The 18,826-nt window shown below is 47.2% G+C and overlaps 1 protein-coding gene across 4 annotated transcripts in view; it reads right to left on the minus strand.

Annotated features, from left to right (window-relative positions):
* Positions 1–392: 392 nt before the first annotated feature.
* The window catches only part of pdlim7 (PDZ and LIM domain 7), a 36,746-nt gene continuing 18,312 nt past the window's right edge, over positions 393–18,826 (minus strand). For 3 of the 4 annotated variants that reach the window (XM_080008105.1, XM_080008106.1, XM_080008107.1), the window contains exons 4-11: positions 16,267–16,294; positions 15,068–15,267; positions 7,508–7,560; positions 6,846–7,101; positions 5,851–6,031; positions 5,399–5,519; positions 2,338–2,453; positions 393–1,835 (exon numbers count right to left, since the gene is read on the minus strand). In XM_080008105.1, coding sequence (XP_079864231.1) covers positions 1,749–1,835; positions 2,338–2,453; positions 5,399–5,519; positions 5,851–6,031; positions 6,846–7,101; positions 7,508–7,560; positions 15,068–15,267; positions 16,267–16,294 — 1,042 coding nt within the window. In that variant the 3' untranslated portion in view covers positions 393–1,748. Of the gene's footprint in view, positions 1,836–2,337; positions 2,454–5,398; positions 5,520–5,850; positions 6,032–6,845; positions 7,102–7,507; positions 7,561–9,987; positions 10,025–11,763; positions 11,919–15,067; positions 15,268–16,266; positions 16,295–18,826 lie in introns of all 4 variants that reach the window. The other variant, XM_080008108.1, reaches the window with a different exon arrangement.

Below are 18,826 nucleotides of genomic sequence, written 5' to 3' on the forward strand. Positions count from 1 at the left end.
ACCGGATATTTTACTTTAAGTACGTCGTCGTTTTCTTGATTAGAGGTATTTTAATTATCTATGCAGTTGCAACAACTATTCCAATTGATGTTTTCAAATCAAATGTTTAGTTTTCTAAATACGATAGTTGAATAAGGTGTCACATGCACTGAGCATGTATGCAGGGAGTCCATTAGCCATCCAAAAATTATTCTCCAATGTATGTATTGATGAATGACACATTTAAATGAGGCTTTATCTATTATTTATTTTATTCATTAAATATAAGGCTTTGTGCAAATGTAGAAAATAACAATGCAAATTAGGCAATGAGGCCTAATGTCCCTAATTGTTTAGTTTGAGCTGCTAAATCAATCACAGAACAATAATCCAAATAAAACAACGTTTCAAAAGAAGCTTCAAAAAAACAACTTTATTGGGTAAGTGAATCAATCATCAGTTCCTACGTGTATAAATTGCACAAGGTTTTTGTTTTCTTTGTTGATACATCTACAACAACACGGGCACACTTTAAGACTCAGTAGGATTTCTCTGCAACAGATTCAAACGCTCGACTTTAAAGGCACTTAGGACGTTATCCTTTAATACAAAAAGCATAAAATAAGAAAAAGGACAGGTTTTAATCTCAAACATTTTCATGTGAGAAGGATTGTAACAGACGTGTGCATCCCTAAAGCACTTTATTGCAATATTACGCTTTAACAAGGAATTATTTTTCACGAGGCAGTTATCTGCATTATTACAAAAAGGCAAATAAAATTACAGACCAACTCTCAAACGGCAAATACTAACAACACTAATTCAGCTGTACGATGCGGATCCTTTAGGAAAACAAAAGTGAGACTATTACAGCAGTGATGATAGCAATTGTTTTACAGCCTGATGCCTAATGTCTCCCACAATAAAAACAGATCCCAAATGTATTTGTTTTTCTTGAGTGGGAGTGCATTTCTCCCTCATTATAATCACAATTAATGACGACTGCATGACAATATCGATACCGATGTGAAGTAAACGCTTCTAAATTTGGCAGCACCAATCCATAAAGGGGTTAATGTCCCCGTGGAGGGTCGGAGAGGAGGCCTTTTCAACTTCACTGAAACTCCCATTAACTTGATAGTTACAACCGTGAGATCCGACGAGCGGTCCGCGCTCCTTAGTATCCTGGCATATTGGACAGATCATTACAGTAATATGTCGGACAGCTACAGCCGGAGCGGCTCGGGAATATGTGCAATAAACTGGACGAGGGTGAGGATAAGCAGAGATATTTTACTGCACTAACAAGTGATATCATCAGATATTATTAACATCAGATATTAACGTCCAAAAATAACGTCCGATATCAATGTCAGATATTAACGTAGTGCTACAGTGGAACCGTCGAGGAATCGTCTCCCAGCACTGCCGCTTCCGACACAGAACCGAGTTTCAGGATCAGTGAGAAGTGTCAGGAGGAGCCGAGAAGCGGCAGCGTCACATCTCACACCCAGACGAAGCAACCGATGGTGACAGAGAACACATCAGAGTGAGTGGAACTAGTTGATGGGGGGGGGGGGGGGGTGTGTGTGTGTGGGGGGGGGTTTGCCTTGAGGGTGGAAGAACAGGGTAAAGAGGATGGTAAGTGGAGTTTTCCTTCCTCTGAAAAAAGGAGCTTCTCTCTCTCTCTCTCTCTCTCCCTCTCCCTCTCCCTCCCTCTCTCCCCCTCTCTCTCTCCCTCTCTCTCTCCCTCTCCCTCTCCCTCTCCCTCAGACTGGAGCGAAGGCATGGCCTTTGCAGAGGGGCTTATCCTTCTTGGAGTAGAAGGTCTTCCCCTCCAGGTTGATTTGGCACAGCTTTGGAGATGAAAGGAGAGAAGGATCGAGGGAGGGGGGGGGGGGAGGGAGGGAGGGAGATGACGAATATTAGATCTTCAAGTGCCAGAGAGTGAGAGAGAGAGAGAGAGAGAGAGAGAGAGAGAGAGAGAGGGAGAGCTACGAGACGGAGACGAATATGGTTTTTATTATGAATTACTTCATAGACATCCAATATCCACTGTGGGCGGGGGGGAGGGGAAGAGAGAGAGCGAGACTGACAGAGAGAGAGAGACAGACCGAGAGAGAAAGACAGATTGACTGAAAGACAGACAGACAGACAGACAGACAGAGAGAGAGCAAGAGACAGACGGAGAGAGAGAGACGTGCGCCTGTTCTTCATTTTTAAGTCATGTCTACTTGACCATGCGTTCTCACTCAGATAATCATTATGAGCAGCATCATCGTCATTCATGGTATTGTGTTGTCATTATTATTGTTATTATTTATCTTTTTGGGGGTGGGGGCGATCCCGGCGACTCACCGCGCAGACGAAGCAGGTGTCGTGCCAGCTGTAGCCCAGCGCTTCCAGGAAGCGATCGCCGGCGTCGATCTTGAAGTCGCAGCCGTGGCACTTGGTGCCGAACATCTTCTCATAGTCTATCAGGAGGGAGGAGGGGGGGGGGGGGTGATTGGGGGAGAGGGAGAGAGGGGGGTGGGGGGAGGGAGGGGGGAGTCACAAAATGGCAAAGCACACAAGGCGGTCGTCCTTAAGCTCCGGGGAGAGGAGCATCGGCAGCAGAAGAGAAAAGCAGGAATTACACGGCGTTGCTCCCCGAGCGCAAAGGAAGGATTAGGATAAAGGGGAAATTGCTCCAGATTCTTTGCAGGATTCTACGGGTGGTGTTTCCATTTACGGGGGGCGGGGGTGGGGGGTTGGGGTGGGGCTATTATGCTGCTACTCAGGAGCGCGTGGGCGAGAGATGCTGAGGCGGCAAAATGTTTATCAACGCTAAAGGCCTTATTGAGAGAGCAGCTTCTCAGGTGCTGATAAAAAACAGCAGCTCCATCACTGACGGAGAAAAAAAGAAAAACACAAGAGCGGCGGAGGAAAAAAGGAAGAAGGAGCTGAAGAGATCAGGGGGTGGAGGGAAACATCACGCACCGAGGCGAACTCAGATCCCACACCCTGAGCCTACACCTTGATCCCACACCCTGATCCTACACCTTGATCCTCCACCCTTAGCCTACACCCTTTTCTCTTTTTTTTTTTTTCCCCTCTTCACTCTGGTTGTGACCGAACGGAGGGAGGAGCGCTCCGACTCCTCGCGCTCGCTAACGAGAGCAGCGTCTCTCCGCCCACGCTTCTGTCTCTGCCGCGTCGTCGCTTTACGTTGAAACTGACTCCGCGGGGAACAATGTTTCCGACACGGAGGAATGCTTCACCTTTCAACGAAGCCCCGCGGCGTGGGAGGACCGCCACGACGCCTGCGCTTAAATGAGAGTTCTTTCTCTTAAAGTAGTCAGAGCTGCTGCTGCTGCTGCTTCTTCTTCTTCTTCTGCTTCTTCTTCTTCTTCTTCTTCTTTGGGCTGCTCCCGTTAGGGGTCGCCACAGCGGATCATCCGCCTCAACACCTTCTGTTCTGCGCGTCTTCCTCCCTTACACCACCCGCCCGCCCGTCCTCCAACCCTCTCTTTGCCTCTTCCTCTTTTCCCCCTGCCTTGGCGGCTCCATCCTCAGCCTCCTTCTCCCGATGTAACTCTCATCTCCCCTGCACACGTGGGCAAACCGTCTCAACCTGGCCTCTCTCACTTTTCCACCAAACTCTCCGACCTGAGCTGCCCCTCTAACGTGCTCGTTCTTAATCTTGTCCGTCCTTGTTGCTCCCAATGAAAATCTCAATGTCCTCGACTCTGCCGCCTCCAGTTCAGCCGCCTGCCTTTTCGTCGGTGCCGCCGCCTCGAAACCGTACAGCGTGGCTGCTCTCGCTACCCTCCTGCAGACCTCCCCCCTTCACTCTTGCTGGAGCCCTTCTGTCACAGATCACTCCGGACACTCTTCTCCACCCGCTCCACCCTGCCTGTACCCTCTTCTTCACCTCTCTCCCGCCCTCTCCGCTGCTTTGGCTGGCCGGCCCCAAGTACTCGAAACCCATTCGCCTTCTCGACCTCCACTCCTTGCGTCCTCGGCTTTTCGCCGCCCTCCCTCCCGCTCAAAAATAAGTCCAAAGTATTCAGAGCAACACTGCTCAGTGTCTGCCCAGTGACAGAGATTATAACACAACTTCAAATGCTGCTGTCACTTTGCTCTGCTGATCCTGAGCACAATATACAATAAAATTGTCTTTTTTTTTTATGTAAAAAAACCCCATAATAATAAAAACTGAAAATAAAAACTCAACTGATGCGGCTATGTTAGAAATGTAGTTAGAGTCAAAAGTATAGGTAAACAAGTATATAAACGGTGAAAGTCTCGCAAGATTAATATATTTAACTTGAAAAATTCACTTCATTTGGAGATTTTTTTACATGACTTTCCACCTCTGAGTCCAGGGGGTAACAAAGAGATGTCTTTATTATCTCTTGATCATTTAACGACACACAACTCAAGGCCAAAAAATATGAATATAAAAAAAATGTATATTGAAAAAATATATAAAAAAAGAAACGATATGAAAAGAAAGTGCACCGCAGCACTTTGTGAAGCATGTACTACCAGTGCGCACATTATCAGAGCTGCCAACCTTGGGAAGACATTTGGAGTACCACAACGGTGCGGCAGGGGGTCTCTGCGGGCTTTTGAGTCACTGCAGCTAAATTACTCCATCAGCTCAATGACTCCATCAGCTCAATGACTCCATGAGTTATTCACAGCATAGCCGTCTCCTAATGCGACGAACGGACGTAACAAACGCACGCATGCGAACTATGTACAATACACTCATTTATTTGATTAGGAAATATCCCTTGAAATGCATCATCTTGCGAAGTCACTGAACATGTTTACCAGCTAGAGATGCACCCAATGACATTTTTTTGGCCGCTTCGGTTTCAGATTTTTCAAAAGTCTGACCTGCCGATTCTGATTTGGGGCATTTCATTGCATTTTATGTTCATAATAAAACACTGAGTATTAAAGCTGCACATACCGACTACCGCTGCAATTTTCCGTTACCACTATAGTGAGACTGCTGATGTTGAAACTGAAACTCGCTCGACAGCGAGAGATACGCGTTCTGCACAATTTTGGAATATTGTCAGGCGATAAAGACATAATTCATCTAATCTTCATTTACCTTGAAGAACCTCCAAACAGCTGACATTTTCTTTCTTTCTCTATATATACACTTTTTATTTTTTTCTTTGCTTGGTTTCAACTGGCATTTCGTACCTGTGTATTTTGACCGAGAACGGCGTGGCTGGTACACAGACTACATGCAGGTTGGCAGGTCTGGCATTGTAGCAAAAGAGCATTTAAATAAAACACTGGACACACAGGGTGGGAAACCACGACTCAATCAATGTTGTTGTTTTTTCTTAGGCAAACCCGTTGTATCGGGGTGTGTGTATGTGTGTGTGTGTGCGTGTGTGCGTGGGGGGCTGACCTCTCTCGCAGTAGGGCTCGCCCTCCTCCATGTAGAAAGCCTGATTTCTGATTGGACTCTTGCAGGCGGCGCACTTGAAACACTGGACGTGGTAGGTCATCTTCAGGGCGTGCATGATTTCCTGGCGAAAAGGGCAGAGGAGGTTGTAAATTGCTTGACTTCCAGGCGCAGAGTCTCTAGAAACGGGGGATTTATTTCCTGTTCTATGGATTCGACATTTTGGGGAAAACCCGAAAACGAACAGCAAAATGAGAATGAAGTGAGGGATCGTGCGCAGCAGCCTGGTCGTTGTCGCAAACGAACCCCCCGACAAGGTCATCGGGTCATTTTTACACGGAATATTGATTTGAAGGATTAGTAATAGTACCAGTATGAACTAGCGAATATATTATTCCACAGAGCCGTGGCAATAAACGGAGGCTGGAGCCTAGAGATGGACGAGGCGGCCTCACCCCCGCGATCTTCTTTTTGCACTTGGCGCAGTTGGGGGCGTAGCGGTTGTCATAGCACTTGGTGCAGAACACGGAGCCCCTCTCCTCAAAGAAGCCGCCTTCCTCCAGCACCACCTTGCACTGCGAGCACGTGAACTCCTCCGGATGCCAGGAGCGCCCCAGCGCTACCAGGTACCGTCCCCTGGACGGACACACACACACACACACACACACACACACACACACACACACACACACACACACACACACACACACACACACACACACACACACACACACACACACACACACACACACACACACACACCAAAGTGTAAACAAGGCATTGTGGGTACCTACAAGGTTTTTCACTTAATTCGGAGGGAGACTGTAATGGAAGTTTCAGATCAGACAATGGCAGACGGGCAAAAAATGCACTTTGTGTACTGTAAACATATTTAGGATTCTCCTAGGAGAGAATCTTCAGTGCTGCTATTGGCAACCTGTTCTTGACACAAGAAAAAACAGTAAACATTTTACGAGTATTTTCCCCCATGACTTCACTAAAAGCATTAATGGGAATTCTATTCTAAAGGCGATGGTTAGTAGAATACAATTCACTTTAAAGTGGTAATGGTGAGTTCATTTTGTTGTTGATTTAAAAAAATAAAAATTAAATCCATATTTGATATTATTCAGCCCATGTTTTATTTAGCTGGTACTTTTGAAGAAACAGCCGTTTCATGTATATTTGCTATGTATGTCCTCCCGTATGTGCAGTTTCCATTGTTGGTGGCGGCTCCGCCTCTCCCGGCAAAAGACTGAAAATTGGGCACACGCAATAAGTTAAACGCAGCCGAATAACAAAGCAAATAAACGTTCTCAATAAATAAAGACACAGCAGAGCTCCCAGATCCTGATTCAGTAGAACAATAACCACCGGGGGCAGTAACTCAATGTTCCGGCTAAATCGCCCTCACGGGAATCGACCAAAGCGAAGGGCGGCACCGCCTCACCGAATGATTTTATTGCAGGCGCCACATAGCGGGGTCCTGCCGCTGTCTTCAGGCGCCTGCTGCGCCGCCTGCAGGATGGAGCTGCGGTTCTGCATGGGGGTGGGCTGGGCCGGCTGCTGGTGCTGGGTCAGCACCGTGCTGGTCTTGTCGGGCCGGTAGCGGTCCGCGAAATTCGGGTCGGTGACCCACGGCGGCCGAGAGGACGGACCCGTCCCGACGGCCGGCGCCGCAGCTGGTGCCGTTTGGGACTTTGAGCCTGAGACGGAGACACAACAGCGAATCAAGGACTCAACCTCGACTCACAGCAGCAACACAAACCCTCGTCGCTTTCCATGAGGAGCTTTTATTCTGATAATAATAAAAGAGCAGATAGAGGCGTCGCTGGTGTAGAGTTTACCAGGGATTTTATTTTATTTTATTTTTTTTGTTCACTCGAGAAGCGAGACTCAAATCAAATTAAAAATAAATCCATTCAAAAGCCAAGTGTGACAGACTGAAAATCATTTCACCGGCTGAAGTGATGAATACAATATTACGAGGAGAGTTCTCTACGCCGCTGAAGTTCTGATTAATTGCTTGTGCATTTATTATTATTATTTATTTATTTATTTATTTATTTATTTATTCCAATTCCAGCCGCATCACGGCGGCAGAAAACTCACCGTCCAGTGGATCTGCTGCCCGGGCCTTGGCAGGTAAGTGAGTCGGCTCAAGGCTGCAGGAACAAAAAGGCGAGTTTACAAAACAAAAATAAAAATAAATACGGAAACCCACCACGGACTGAGTTTTCCAGACTTACGAAGGAAGCCTTTCGTTGTGGTTCTGATCTCTGAGTTTTTAAACCAGGAGTAGAGTCGTCTGCTTTCGTACTTTAAAGTTCTGCCAACTCTCCAGCTGCTCATTATGCAGGCTGCCAGTTTGATGGAATCATGAAATTATATAAATCATAAAGAGGCTTTTTCCAAGAAATTAATAATCATACAAAAGCCCAGCACGACTCTTCTAACGAAAGTGTAATTACAGACGGAAATAGATCGACCGGCGTCACATCATCACACACAAGCCACCAACAGGTTCTACACTGAGATCGCCAAGTTCCTCAAGACCTTGTGTTTCAATTCTCAAAAGAAAAGTGCTGTTTGTTATAAGCAAACGTCCAAAAACGCAGACAGCATTCATACGGCTTCTAGGGGGGGTTTCAATTTTTTTTGCCGAAACAATGGGCTCCAGCGACGCCGTCGCACAGAACGTAAATATAACATAAAAGGAAAAAGACAACACAGACACAGTCTCGGGCGCCGGGAGAAAAAGGAGGAATACTTCACATTAAATGAAGGATCCTGCCTCAGATTTGCTCTACAACAGCGTCTGAATTATTATTATTATTATCATCATCATCATTCTCATCATCATCATCATCATTATCATTATTCTCATTATTATTATTATTATTATGTCAACCAAAAAGAAGAATGTTGTTTTTTTTCAGATTTGAAAGAAAAAGGAGACGCAGGAAGGCCGAGGTCCATCGCCAGCTGATTCACACACTCTGAAGACTAAATCTCCCCGAACACATTTCATAAAGCAGGAAAAGGGGAAAAAGGCAAAGACAAAGAAGCAAAGACAGAGGGTTTTTTTGTTTTTTTTTCCAAGATGTTTTATATTTTCTTTTTTTTCGGATGACAGCAGGAACAAAAAGAAAACAAAAAAATAAAACAACAACAAAAAAAGTACAGATTGAACTTCTCTTTCTTTCTTAATGGCTTGGCAGTTGGGGAGGGGAAGGCAGTTGAGAAATGAAAACAGTGAAAGATGAAGAACTCCAAAAGAACAACATACAGGAAGGTGGAAAATGAGCAAGAGCACGAGAGCAGGGGAGAGAGCGAGATCGAGAGCGAGCGAGAGAGAGAGAGAGCGAGAGAGAGAGCGAGCGAGCGAGCGAGAGAGCGAGCGAGAGAGAGCGCAGATCAAAGAAAAGGGTCTGAACAAGGCAATCAAAGTGGAATAAAGAACAGAACGGTGCTTCCTCCCCCCTCTCAGCGGAGATGACTGAGTGGCGCCGAGTTGTTTCGCAAAGTGTCGACAACACTCATCGAGTTAAAATTCACAGAGAGACACAGGGGGAGAGAGGGGGGGGGAGCGCGCGAGAGAGAGAGAAGAGAGAGCGAGACAAAGAGAGAGAAACAGACAGACAAGAGTGAGGTGATACTTAGGCTCAGTATGCAAGATTCCACTTAAGGCTTTTTGACATTTATGCTGCGTAAAGCCAATTTTCACTTCTTCCCCCACCCCTAGTCACCCTCCTTATATTATTTTTGGGGAGGACAAACATATCAATCACCACCCTCCCCCTCAGATAAATGGCCAAGGCCGTCGTCGTCATGTCGTTGGTGGCGGTGGTGCGCTGGGTTCTGGCTAAGCAGGCTCCTCCTCCTCGTTGGGCAGGGGGCTCCGCGTCGCGTCGGCATCGAAAAAACCGTGGGCGGCGGGGGCGGGGGCGGGGGCGGGGAGGAGCGCGCTCAGGATTTGATATTGAGGGCGCGAGCGGACCTCTCGTGGTGCCAGTCCCTCAGCCGGGCGTAACGCGGACTCTGAATCTCGGTGAGGAACTTTTCCCTAACCACACACAGACACGGAGAGGGGGAGTGAGACGGAAAGGAAAACAAACAAAAAAAAAACAATAGGAGGGGATAGAACAGAACATGTGAGGTGAAACAGAGGAACGGGAGGAAGTTCAGCCACAGAGGAAAACAGCGTGCAGGGGGGAGCAAGACTTAAGAAATAAAATGGAAAATCGGAAAGAAAGTCTGTCCATCCGTATGAAACCAATGGACCCAATAGGGATCGATTGGTTCGGCTGTGAAGCCACTACGCACATACTAATGATATGACCAATGAGCCACAACTCAAGCCACACATGCCTGCTGCGGTGCTCAGCTTAAACTCTGGACACGCCGAGAAAAGCTGAATGTCTCAATGGTATTAAAATATCACACTGCCGTGCAAAACATTTTTTTTTATAATAAAATAATTTAAAATGAAGCTTCCACACGTGAGTGCGTTGACACCACGACAACACAACGGCTCTGTGATGTGAGAGAAAGAGCGAATGCGTCAAATGCACGTCACGCCGGGACGTTACCTGGCCCTCTTCATGTTTTCATCGTCTGGGTCCTGCACTGAAAGATCCAGACACAGGCATCAGAACGCCTCACGGGTTCACAACGTTACGTTCCATCTCACACTGGATTGTATTGATACGTTAGTGGACAACTGAGATCAATGCTCACAGAGAAGACCACTTACAGGTAACAGCAGAATATTGGATGTTGCCTTCCTATTCTTCTCTGTATACATCATATATGTTACTATACGTTTCAGTGACCACCTAGCCGGGGCAACACCATATTTTCTTCTCTTATTCTCTTGTTTCTCTGCTTTGAAAATGTCTACGATCAAGGGATGACCTGATACTACCCTTGTCGTAACATCCCACACCCAACCCTCCATCCTCCTAGTCCCTGCCTAGTCCCAGTAACTGCCGAGTCCTAGTCGCCGCCTAGTCCTAGCAACTGTCTAGTTCTAGTCGCCATCTAGTCCTAGTCCCTGTGTAGTCCTAGTAACTACAGTCCCCATCCCCACCTAGTCCTCGTAACTGCCTAGTCCTCGTAACTGCCTAGTCCCAGTCCACACCTAGTAACTGCAGTCCCCATCCCCGCCTAGTCCTATAAACCGCCTAGGCCTAGTCCCCACCTAGTCCAAGCAACTGCCTAGTCCCCGTCTAGTCCTAGTAACTGCAGAGTCCCCATTCCCGCCTAGTCTTAGTAACTGCCTAGACCTAGTCCCCACCTAGTCCTAGCAACTGCCTAATCCCCGCCGAGTACTAGTAACTGCAGAGTCCCTATTCCTGCTTAGTCCTAGTAACTGCCTGGTCCTAGTCCCCACCTAGTCCTAGTAACTGCTTAGTCCTAGTCCCTGCCTAGTCCAAGTAACTACCTAGTCCTAATCCCGGTCTAGTCCTAGTAACTGCCTAGTCCTAGTAACTGCCGAGTCCTAGTAACTGCCGAGTCCTAGTCACTGCCGAGTCCTTGTCTCCTCCTAGTCCTAGTAACTGCCTAGTCCTAGTCCCCGCCTAGTCCTAGTAAATGCCTAGTCCTAGTCCGCACCTAATCCTAGTCCGCGTCGAGTTCTAGTACCTGCCGAGTCCTTGTCCCCGCTTAGTCCTAATAACTGCCTATTCCTAGTTTCCGCCTAGACCTAGTAACTGCCTTGTCCTTGTCCACGACTAGTCCTAGCAACTGCCGAGTCCTTGTCCCCGCCTAGTCCTAGCAACTGCCGAGTCCTTGTCCCCGCCTAGTCCTAGTCCCTGCCTAGTCCCAGTGCCCACCTAGTCCTAGTCCCCGCCAAGTCCTAGCCGCTGCCCAGCCTTAGCACCTTCGAGTCCTAGACCCCGCCAAGTCCCACTGCCTTCCGAGTCCTAGACCCCGCCGAGTCCTATTCCCCGCCTCGTCCTAGTCCCCACCTAGTCCTTGTAACTGCCGAGTCCTTGTCCCCGCCTTGTCCTTGTCGCCGCCTAGACCTACTAACTGCTTAGTCCTAGTCCCTGCCTAGTCCAAGTAACTACCTAGTCCTAATCCCAGTCTAGTCCTAGTACCTGCTGAGTCCTTGTCTCCGCTTAGTCCTAATAACTGCCTATTCCTAGTCTCCGCCTAGACATAGTAACTGCCTAGTCCTTGTCCACGCCTAGTCCTAGCAACTGCTGAGTCCTTATCCCCGCCTAGTCCTAGTCCCCGAGAAGTCCTAGCCGTCGCCAAGTCCTAGCGCCTTCCGAGTCCTAGACCCCGCTGAGTCCTGGCCCCCGCCTCATCCTAGTCCCTACCGAGCCCTAGTAACTGCCTCGTCCTATTCCCTGACTTACTGAAGTCTGTGCCTGTGAGCTGGGCCAGGATGCGGAAGGAGCGGGACTGGGTGGTGCCGGTGCGAGGCTGCCAGTCCTGGGTGTCCTCAATCAGCCTCTTCTTGCTGCGGTCGTTGGGGATGAAGCAGGGCAGGTTCTCTGCCCGCAGGCCGTGCCTGTACACACACCCAGCGGTGGCACACGACAGGACGCAATCCCAGTTAACACACAACCCTTCCACCAGGGAAAACCAGCCCGATGCTGCAGCCCCGTTAATAAGGTGAGAAAAATAAACCTAACACATCATGCAGCAATTAGTTTGCTGATCATTCAATGTAATGGATGTTAATTACGATTTCTCATGGGCCAGTTGAAGGCACACACAAATGGGCATTCATTCATGAGTGATTGCATATTTTACTTGAATTGGCTGAGAGTAGCTGTTCAAAATCCAAAAGGAAAACAGTACCTGTACTTGTGTTGGGAATAACACAACAAAAAGGTTGTACATCTAGTGATGGAAAATAAATATCCCATCCCTTTGTATCAGCCATTAATGGATCAAAATGAAAACAGTGACTGAGGAGATGTTTGATTAATGATGACTGGCCTCATCCGTCGCCCTCATCTACATTCTGTCCTAAATCCTAATCACACAACCTTCCCAAAGGCATCATCTTATCATCCTATCTATCCAGCAGTGCCTAGCATTATAACCAGAGTAGCTTCCCAAGCAGAGAGCCTGGCCTTACTTGGACACCTGGTACATCTCATCAAAGTATGTGGCTTCACCCCTGCAAGGAGAACGCAGATCAGGTGTAGTACGTAGAGGAAAGGTGGGAAGAGGAAAACACAGATTAAAAGGAAATGATTAAACAGCGAGAAGAAAAGTATATAGAAAAGCTTGATGGATAAAGTCTCCCATCTATATTCGGCCCTGCAGTATAAAACTGAATGCCTCCTTTTTCATATCAAGGGCCCTCAATTTGATAAGCATTAGGCCTTGGACGCTATTTGATAAGATGTTGTCTCTGGGAGCCCAATCTAAAAAGGTTTCTATTGTTAGATGATTTAGTCCAAACTCCCACACCTGTGTATACTACGATTAGGAAAATGACATATCAGAAAATATTATTAAAACAGTCATTATTGTACATTCATCGACGGTGCTGACGTCTTGTAAATGAAATAACGACAAATAAATATTATGAATCTTTGCTGGGGACCCCCTGCACCCTCCTGATGGACCCCCGGGAGGTCCCCGGGGCCCACATTGAGAACCACTCTTCTGCACGTGAATGACAACTGGACAGGCACGCGAACAGTTTGTTGTTTCAATCGAGTGAAAGAATAAAATTGAGTTATACTGACTTGTCATCAGCTTCCATCTGCAGAGTTAGAGAGAAAAGAGGAGAGAAAGTGAAGGAGCGTCAGGGTCAGAGTTCAGCCACGGAGAGCAAGAGAAACCGAACATGTCAGAACATGACAGCAGTTGTGCGCTATAGGAGAGAGAGAGAGGAAATAAAAATAAAAAAAATAAACTTTTTTTTTTTTTTTTTTATAAATCGGATGCAGCAAACATGCAGGAGGTGACAAAGCAGACAAGCTGTTATTGTTGCCAGACAAAAATACATTCTGTCCTCCTAAGATTGTCACTCTTAAGTCCAAGTTCAAGCTCAGAGGCTCCGCCCCTCTGCTCCCATCGCTTGCGTCCGGGGCGAATCGTGTCTCAAAAGTTCGGTCGACAGCCCCCGCGGTGTTTGCCGTCAGAAACCTCAACGCATTTCTTTGACCCGCCCGGCAGCTGAAATATTGCCAATCCGTTCCCTAAACCCAGAAAATGACGGGAAATGTCAGCGCCACGAGCACCTTAATGTCACGGGAAGCCCTGTGCAAATAACTTCACACCAAAACCTGTTTTTTTTCGGGGACAACACGCCCACACGCCACACAGACACGCACACACAGACACGCACACACAGACATTCCTTGTGCGCTCAGCCCAATTTTTCACGAAACCGAGCTTCATCACCAGCGTCGTGTTTTGGTCGCACCGTTCTAATTTAAAACGCACTGTGTTGGTGGAACTGGCCGCGCTCCTCCAGATGGCGGAACCCCTCGTCTGTTTGAGGCCTCTCTCTAAGTCGGGCTGGAAAAGTAATCCGGCACCGCTGCAGTAAAAGCACTTTGAGCGCTCAGCAGATTTTATGGGAGAGTTCTCAGTGCGGCTAAATAAGGCAACAGACATTAAGCCAGAGCCAGAAGTCAGATCAGGACCAAGCCCCTCAAACTGCGCAGTCCAGACTGACCCACACTGGAGGAGACGCCCAATCCGACATTAAACCCACCGCATGTTTCTCCTCCGTTCCAAAAATCTGTTTTCCGAGGAAAAATGAAAAAAAAAATAAAAGAAAAGAAAAGATGTCTGGTGATTGCAAAATGAAGATACTTTGTGTTCAACACGAAGGAAACAAAGAGCAGTAATTCAGATTTTTGTCCTCTAATTGGTTGCAGGGTGGATAAGGAAAACTAAATAACTGATAAAAGCCACAGCAACCTTGAAAGGTTATTTTAAAAGCACAAAGCTCGACCTCTGACGACATAATGTTTTCGTATGAACGTGCTAATCCGCAGTACGGGGAATGGTTGCACGGAACCATTAGCGAGTTCCAGTTTGGGAGGAACTTTTCTGGCACGAGACGTGAGAAAAACAGAGCGTCTGGAGGCGTGTGCATCTCCCGGTTTGGGATTTCGCCGATTGTTAAATGCGAAAATTCAGAAAGTCTGAAAAAAGTTTCAGAATCCAATTCGAGCATCGCCCTGAGCCAAAAAAAAAAAAAAAAAAAAAAAAAAAAAAGCATGAGTCCGTCTCACGCCGGATGATAAGCACAACGGGAAGGTTGACTTGTTGCTCTTTTGGAGAGAGTTTGTTTCTTTCTCGATGTCTGTTTACCCTCCTAGGAGGAGGGCAGAGTTCACGTTTCAGAGGAAATGCTTTCAGCAGCACACAGTTAATATATTTTCAATGTCGACGTTTGTGTACTACCTACTTCTTGAAAAAAACAAAACAATCATTTTAATTTTTCGGATGCTTTGCTGCGAGATGACTTATTGTAGGCAATCACAATTTTGCTGGCGGTCTTTGATTTCATTCACTGAGCCGTGACTAACAAAGACGCCCTCAATAGTTAAATGGTTGCTTTTTTTGGTGCCGGTTCAACAGCAAGATGAGAGCAAGGCGAGAGGGCATTAAGACCAGTCCAAACACTCGGATAAAATGAAAACCATAGGTCTCCGGCCCTGGTTTATTTTCTTGTCCACCTACCCATTGTGGGGCTGCTGTACGCTGCACTCCACGCCCTGCGAGCGTGGAGTGTTAAGTTTGGGGGAGTAGGCCACAGGCTTTATAACGGGACCTGTGCTGGGACTACCCCCGCCTGCTGTGAACGGTCGCGCCATCTTGTTAATGGCCGGGCTGGGGGCAAAGGAGTACTTTGGCTGAGCCGAGGCCGGGGCGAGCGAATCCTACAAGGGGTGCGGAGAGAAACCAAAAACAAAAAGAGAGAGAGAAAAAAAAAAAAAAAAAAAAAAAAGGGTGGGGGGAGACAAGAGCAGCACAGCACACAGCACATGCGATTACATATTTTTTTGACGGGCGGTTAAACGTTCCTCCGACTGCCGCACAATCCCGGATGTGTTTACGCAGCGACATGTCCCGGTGACGCGTAATCATTTTTTCGCGGGCCAAATGATTACTCCGTGCCGCCACAGCAGCTTTGTTAAAGCCGGCTGACATTTGTCCGTGTGTGGCGGTGCACTTGAGAAGTGTGGCGACACCCCACTGTCTGACAAATATTTGTTTTGGCAGCACGCCCAGGGAGGGTCCAGAATAATCTGCCCCCGCTGTTAAACAACAAAAAAGTCATAATTCTGGACACGAGAGGTTATATTTGAATGACGCGTGACATTCACTGCAGCAACGTTTCTCGCCGAGCGGAGCGCTGACGGACGGCGGGAGGTTCGGCTGCGAATGTGGAACCGTGCCCCCCCCCGGTGGACGGTGACGGTACTGTGGCCGTCGGATGAAGATCCGGTGGGTGAGTCTGACGAGTCTGATGTTCCTGATGGGGAAACGAAACCCTTTCGCGCTCAAACCAGGGATTGTGCAGCAGTTTAGAGGGCGTACCCTGGGAACGTTTGGCAGCACCGTTTATGTCATTCCATCCCTAAAGCAAAACACATGTGCCTGAGTGATGCTTTGGTAATGTGCGCGACACAAACCCTGGGTGAATCAGAGTTCAGACACAAGGCGGCGTGATACGTACAGAAGAGCTCAAAGGGAGCTTCAATCTGCACCATCCGTCTCAATAGCCAGATAGCACCAGCGGGGAACAGGGAGGCGACAAAATATTGAGCGGACTAATTTATTTCGGGTCTGACGACGGGTTTTGATCACATTGCCAAAGCGTCCCGGTGTTTAGGCACAGAAGTGAGATTAATGTTTCAAACAAAAGGCAGACTTACCTTCTGGTCCTCTCCCGCTTGGAAGGCTCTGCAAGAAAGACGAGAAACGGAGTCAAGAATTTGAATTACCAATCACGGCCTGCGAAGCCGTTTCGGATCGCCATCTCCAGGTGAGAGAGCGTTTTATTAAAAAAGGAAATTTGACCAAAGTGAACCCATTTTTTGATTGCAATGTTTTGTCGAACTGTGCACCTGAAATCAAGGGCATCCATGCCCAGCTTGTGAAATGCATTTGTTATAACAGGAACCCTTTTTTTGTTGTGTGAAATTTATATTTATAGGACGTGAACTGCAAATTTCTTGCTACACTAAGGGGAGTGGCTGCGCTTTATATCGGTTTGCAATTTGTCCTTAAATCATGTCACTGTTGCAGAATTTGTCTTCAATTACAAATTAGGTTTGTTCTAAGGAGGACTTGCACGAGCCAAATCATACCAATCAATCTTTTTTATGTACCAGTGGGCCCCCGAACTACCAAGACTTAATGAAAAACAGATTCATTCATCACGCAGAGAGTGTGACAATGTTGTAAACCTCCAAAAACTCCAGTTCCCGGGTTCCACATTACTCAGGGGCTTCTGCTGTTGACTGGAGCACAACATGGAAGGCTGCTCATTAAAATAATATTACACGACGCGAGCCCAGGTACATGATGCAAATGGAAAACTCGTCCAGCTGTAAATTCAAATGACCCCCTTTTTCTATCGTCCTCTGAAGTTTGTGTTCTCGGGAAATGGCGGAGGGGTGAGACCAGGGTCGACACACTCATCGTCTGAGAGTCTAACGTTATGTCACATTACGCCTTTATCCGTAACTTACGCTTGTCATGAGTAGAGAAAGAGACAGTGCATCATAGTCACTGGCAGCAAGGCCTCCGAAGGGAACTAGTTACAATAATAGAGTCACACACACACACACACACACACACACACACACACACACACACACACACACACACACACACACACACACACACACACACACACACACACACACACACACACACACACACACACACACACACACACACAATTTGCTTTCTGTGACTGGGAAAGTGAGTCAGTGAGTCTAACTCATCTCATCGCCTGGGCCTCCCCTGATAGAGCACGGTGCTATACGGGATGACAAGAGACCCCAACAGGGCTGTACAGATAGAGGAAGGACCAGAAGGAACAGAGAGAGCGAGAAGCAGATGCAGAAACGTGTGTGTGTGTGTGTGTGTGTGTGTGTGTGTGTGTGTGTGTGTGTGTGTCACACCCATTATAAGCCCATGATATGGTAAGTGAGTGTGACACCCTGAGTACTTCAACTGCACTATTGTCATCGCATGAACACACATTTTGACAAGCAAGGGTGCAAGGCTTGCATTTGTGATGCATTTAAAAAAAAAAAAAAGTAACAAACGGACGAATGAACGAACGGACAAAAGCAGCTGAGACAGCACTATCACGCACTGTAGGAAAAAAAAACACACCAAATGAATACGTGGAGGGAGAAGCGACCATTTCCGCAAATAAGTTAGTGTGGCTGATGGACTGTGCTGGAGCCGGGGGTGGAAAGCTGATGCGCAAAACGTTTTGTGCAATAGTTTCACCCACATTTCAAGAATGGCTTACTCTTAATTTGCAATGAATGGGCTCAGGCCTGATCGATCTGAGACATATCCCCCGAAACAGCCTCTGGGACGGTCTGGTGCGGGCGTGCTCATACCGCAGCCGCTAAGTGGCCGCTCGGCAGGGGAACCACAGAAATATGGCAAGAATTATCTTATACGGTCATGAAATTCAGACTATTTTTGAGCCAATTTAAATGCATGTGCGCCAAATTAAACCCTAACTTCATGTCCAAATGAAATCAGTCATAGTCTGATATCATACTCTACAGTACATCACCATCTAGTTCAATGGGATGACCCTCATTCTACATCTAGGTCATTCTGTGTCTGGAAGCCCTGTGTCGGCCGACACTTTCTTCCATATGGAGGGGAAGGGGCGATTTCCGATAAAAGTCTGCGGACAAAGTCGAAATGAAGCCATCTCCTGACTGCAGCGCTCTACTCTTTTTTGATAAGACAAATGGAACAATAGATGTTCCCCCCGAGACAAGGAAACAGCTCCATGCCGGCTCCGGCAGAAGGGCTCGAGGAAATTGCATCGAGATCTTGTCTTAAACCATAAAAAAAAAACAAAAAAAAAAACAATAAGAGTCACGGGTGAAAAAAATAAAAAATAAAAAAGGAGAGAACCCTCGACTGTTTACAATAGCCGGCGTCCCAGAAAAAGGCGATGAGAGATGGAGGGAGGGTAGACGGCGACGCCGGAGAAGCACGTCTGGTGTCACGTAAGCACGCTGCGCACACTGAGCCATCAAAGCAATTACAGAGCTCCACCCAGGAAGATAAAGAGGGAGGAGTAACATTCTCAAGTGAATCCCTTCAGTACAGTGAATTCACATTTGTCTCATTTTTTTGGGAGGGGGGCGGGTTTCACTGTTATTATTCACTTCAATGAAAACAGTATTCTCAGACGAATATTCCTCTTAATTGGGTTGTTTTTTTTTA

This window comes from Zeus faber (assembly GCF_960531495.2).
Source record: "Zeus faber genome assembly, chromosome: 10".
Classification (NCBI taxonomy): domain Eukaryota; kingdom Metazoa; phylum Chordata; class Actinopteri; order Zeiformes; family Zeidae; genus Zeus; species Zeus faber.